Source organism: Sabethes cyaneus, chromosome 3 (genome assembly GCF_943734655.1).
Source record: "Sabethes cyaneus chromosome 3, idSabCyanKW18_F2, whole genome shotgun sequence".
Lineage (NCBI taxonomy): Eukaryota > Metazoa > Arthropoda > Insecta > Diptera > Culicidae > Sabethes > Sabethes cyaneus.
The window spans coordinates 31,907,168-31,909,462 of record NC_071355.1 but is presented as its reverse complement, the minus strand read 5'-3'; the positions used below and the strand labels follow the sequence as shown (position 1 = coordinate 31,909,462).

The 2,295-nt window shown below is 44.3% G+C and overlaps 1 protein-coding gene across 1 annotated transcript; it reads left to right on the top strand.

Moving 5' to 3' along the window:
* Positions 1 to 1,590, top strand: LOC128743600 (general transcription factor IIF subunit 1-like). Its single transcript, XM_053840204.1, has one exon. The coding sequence runs from the start codon at positions 1 to 3 to the stop codon at positions 1,588 to 1,590; it is 1,590 nt and encodes a 529-aa protein (XP_053696179.1).
* The last annotated feature ends 705 nt before the right edge of the window (positions 1,591 to 2,295 follow it).

The following is a 2,295-nucleotide window of genomic DNA, read 5'->3' as shown; positions in this document are numbered from 1 at the left end:
ATGAGTCGACCATCTGAAAGGTATGCTGGTGGATCAGCTGGTAGCTCATCCAGTCCGCCAGTTTCAGTGCAGGAGTTAGTAATCCGTGCACCGAAGGAATTGAATAAAAAGTACAACGTAATGCGTTTCACCGGGACACAAAACGTTGACTTCACTCAGTGGCGTTCGGTCAAGATGGAACGGGAGAACAATCTAAAGGCATTCAAGGGGCAGGAGGAATTGCCGAAATTTGGAGCTGGTTCCGAGTTCAACCATGAGGTACGGGAGGAGGCTCGCCGGAAGCGCTATGGAATTCAGGCCAAGAAATATCGGCCTGAGGAGCAACCGTGGATACTGGAGGAAGGTGGTAAAAAAGACGGAAAGAAGTTTCGTGGCGTCCGAGAAGGAGGCGTAGGAGAAAACTCGGCCTACTATGTTTTTGTACAGGCTCCGGACGGAGCGATTGAAGCATATCCTTTGCATGAGTGGTATAACTTTCAGCCTATTCAACGGTATAAAGCGCTAACGGCTGAGGAAGCGGAAGAAGAGTTTGGTAAGAGAAAGAAAGCACTGAACTACTTTTCGCTGATGCTACAAAAACGTCTGAAGGGCGATGATGACATCGAGGAAGATCAAGAAGAAGAAGAAGAAGAAGGTAAAAAAAGTGGTGGTTCAAAAGCGAAGATGTTAAAAATCAGTGATATGGACGAGTGGATCGATTCGGATGATGATATAAGTTCGTCGGATGAGGAAGAACAGCCTAAGGTGGAAGACAGTGATGAAGAAGTAGATAAAAAGCCCAAAAAGAAAGTTTTGGCTGAAAGCAAGAAAAGAAAACGAGACGTAGATGAGGAAGCTTTAGAAGAATCGGACGATGGCGATGATGAGGGCCGAGAGCTTGATTATATTTCCGACTCATCGGAAAGTGAATCCGAACCGGAATCGAAAGCCAGCAACGAGCTGAAATCAGTTGCAGAGGAAGATGCCCTTCGCAAATTATTAACATCGGACGAAGATTCCGAAGATGAAGAAAAGAAATCTGAAAAAGAGGAAGAAAAGAAGTGCAAATCCTCTAAGGACAACGAAGATAACCATTCCAAGAAAAAGAAGAAAAAGAAGAAGTCTGATTACGTTAAAAAGGACTCGTCAAGTTCCAGCTCGGATTCGGATACCGATCCGGATGCCTACAATATCAGTTCAAAGCAAAGTCTCGGTTTGAATTTGTCCAGCGCTAATAATCCTCAATCGGCTTCGTCAAGCACGCCCCTGCAGAACGGAATGAAACGGAAGTTAGCTGGATCGGAAGTGCCCTCGGCACACCTCAACAACAACATGTCGGCGCCGGCCAAAAAGATCAAACTGGATTCGGCGATGGCTTTATCGCCCACACTTTCCGGCAACAGTAACAGCAGTGATTATGGTATAACGGAAAAAACGGTGAGGCGCTATTTGAAACGCAAACCGGTGACTACCACGGAGCTACTCGCTAAGTTCAAAAGCAAGAGTATTGGCGTTTCAAGTGAGAAGCTTATAGCAACGATGACTGCCGTCTTGAAAAAGATCAACCCAGTTAAGCAGAAAATTGAGGGTAAGATGTATCTCAGCATTTAGGTTTATTTCTATTTTTAAGTAAAATTTCTCAATTATTATAACCGCACACCTTAACAGGTGTTTGTTTATTCACAATAAATAAATAAATTGAATCACATATTTGAACTTAATGGTATTAATTTTGCTATGAAAATCGATGACAAATCCCAGGTAGTAAATTTGAACACTACGCTTGCACTACTAGCACGTTTAACTAGCTGACCGCAAGAGAAAATAAGCCATGAAAAGGGTAAATATCAGCTGGTTTGTGTTATCATCCTGTACCTCTTAAAGAATCCGGATAACTTTTTTTTGAGTTACGCCGTCGTTGTCCGGCATTCTTACCCCTACAAGTGCATGTAGCTCGTGATTCATGCGCCTTCACCACTCTCCGTTTTTAGTTTAAATCCCACCAAATATCGCCCGTAGTACCTTCTGCTCGAACACAGTAAGGGAGCGTTTGTCCTCCGTGAGCAACATCACGGTTTCAAGTCGGCAGTTTCCCGTTTAAATACGCCGCTGGATTTTCTTACTAGTGTTGTTGTCCACGGACACCAGGGATCCCAAATACACGAGCTCATCTACCACTTCTAGTTCGTCGCCGTCGCCGAGATGCGCACGAACCACATCACTCGATCCAATGATAGCTCTGATCAGCCGCGTCAGTTTAGTCGGCATGTGCTGGTTTCGATCGACTGAATCATATGTTGCTTTGAAATCAATAAT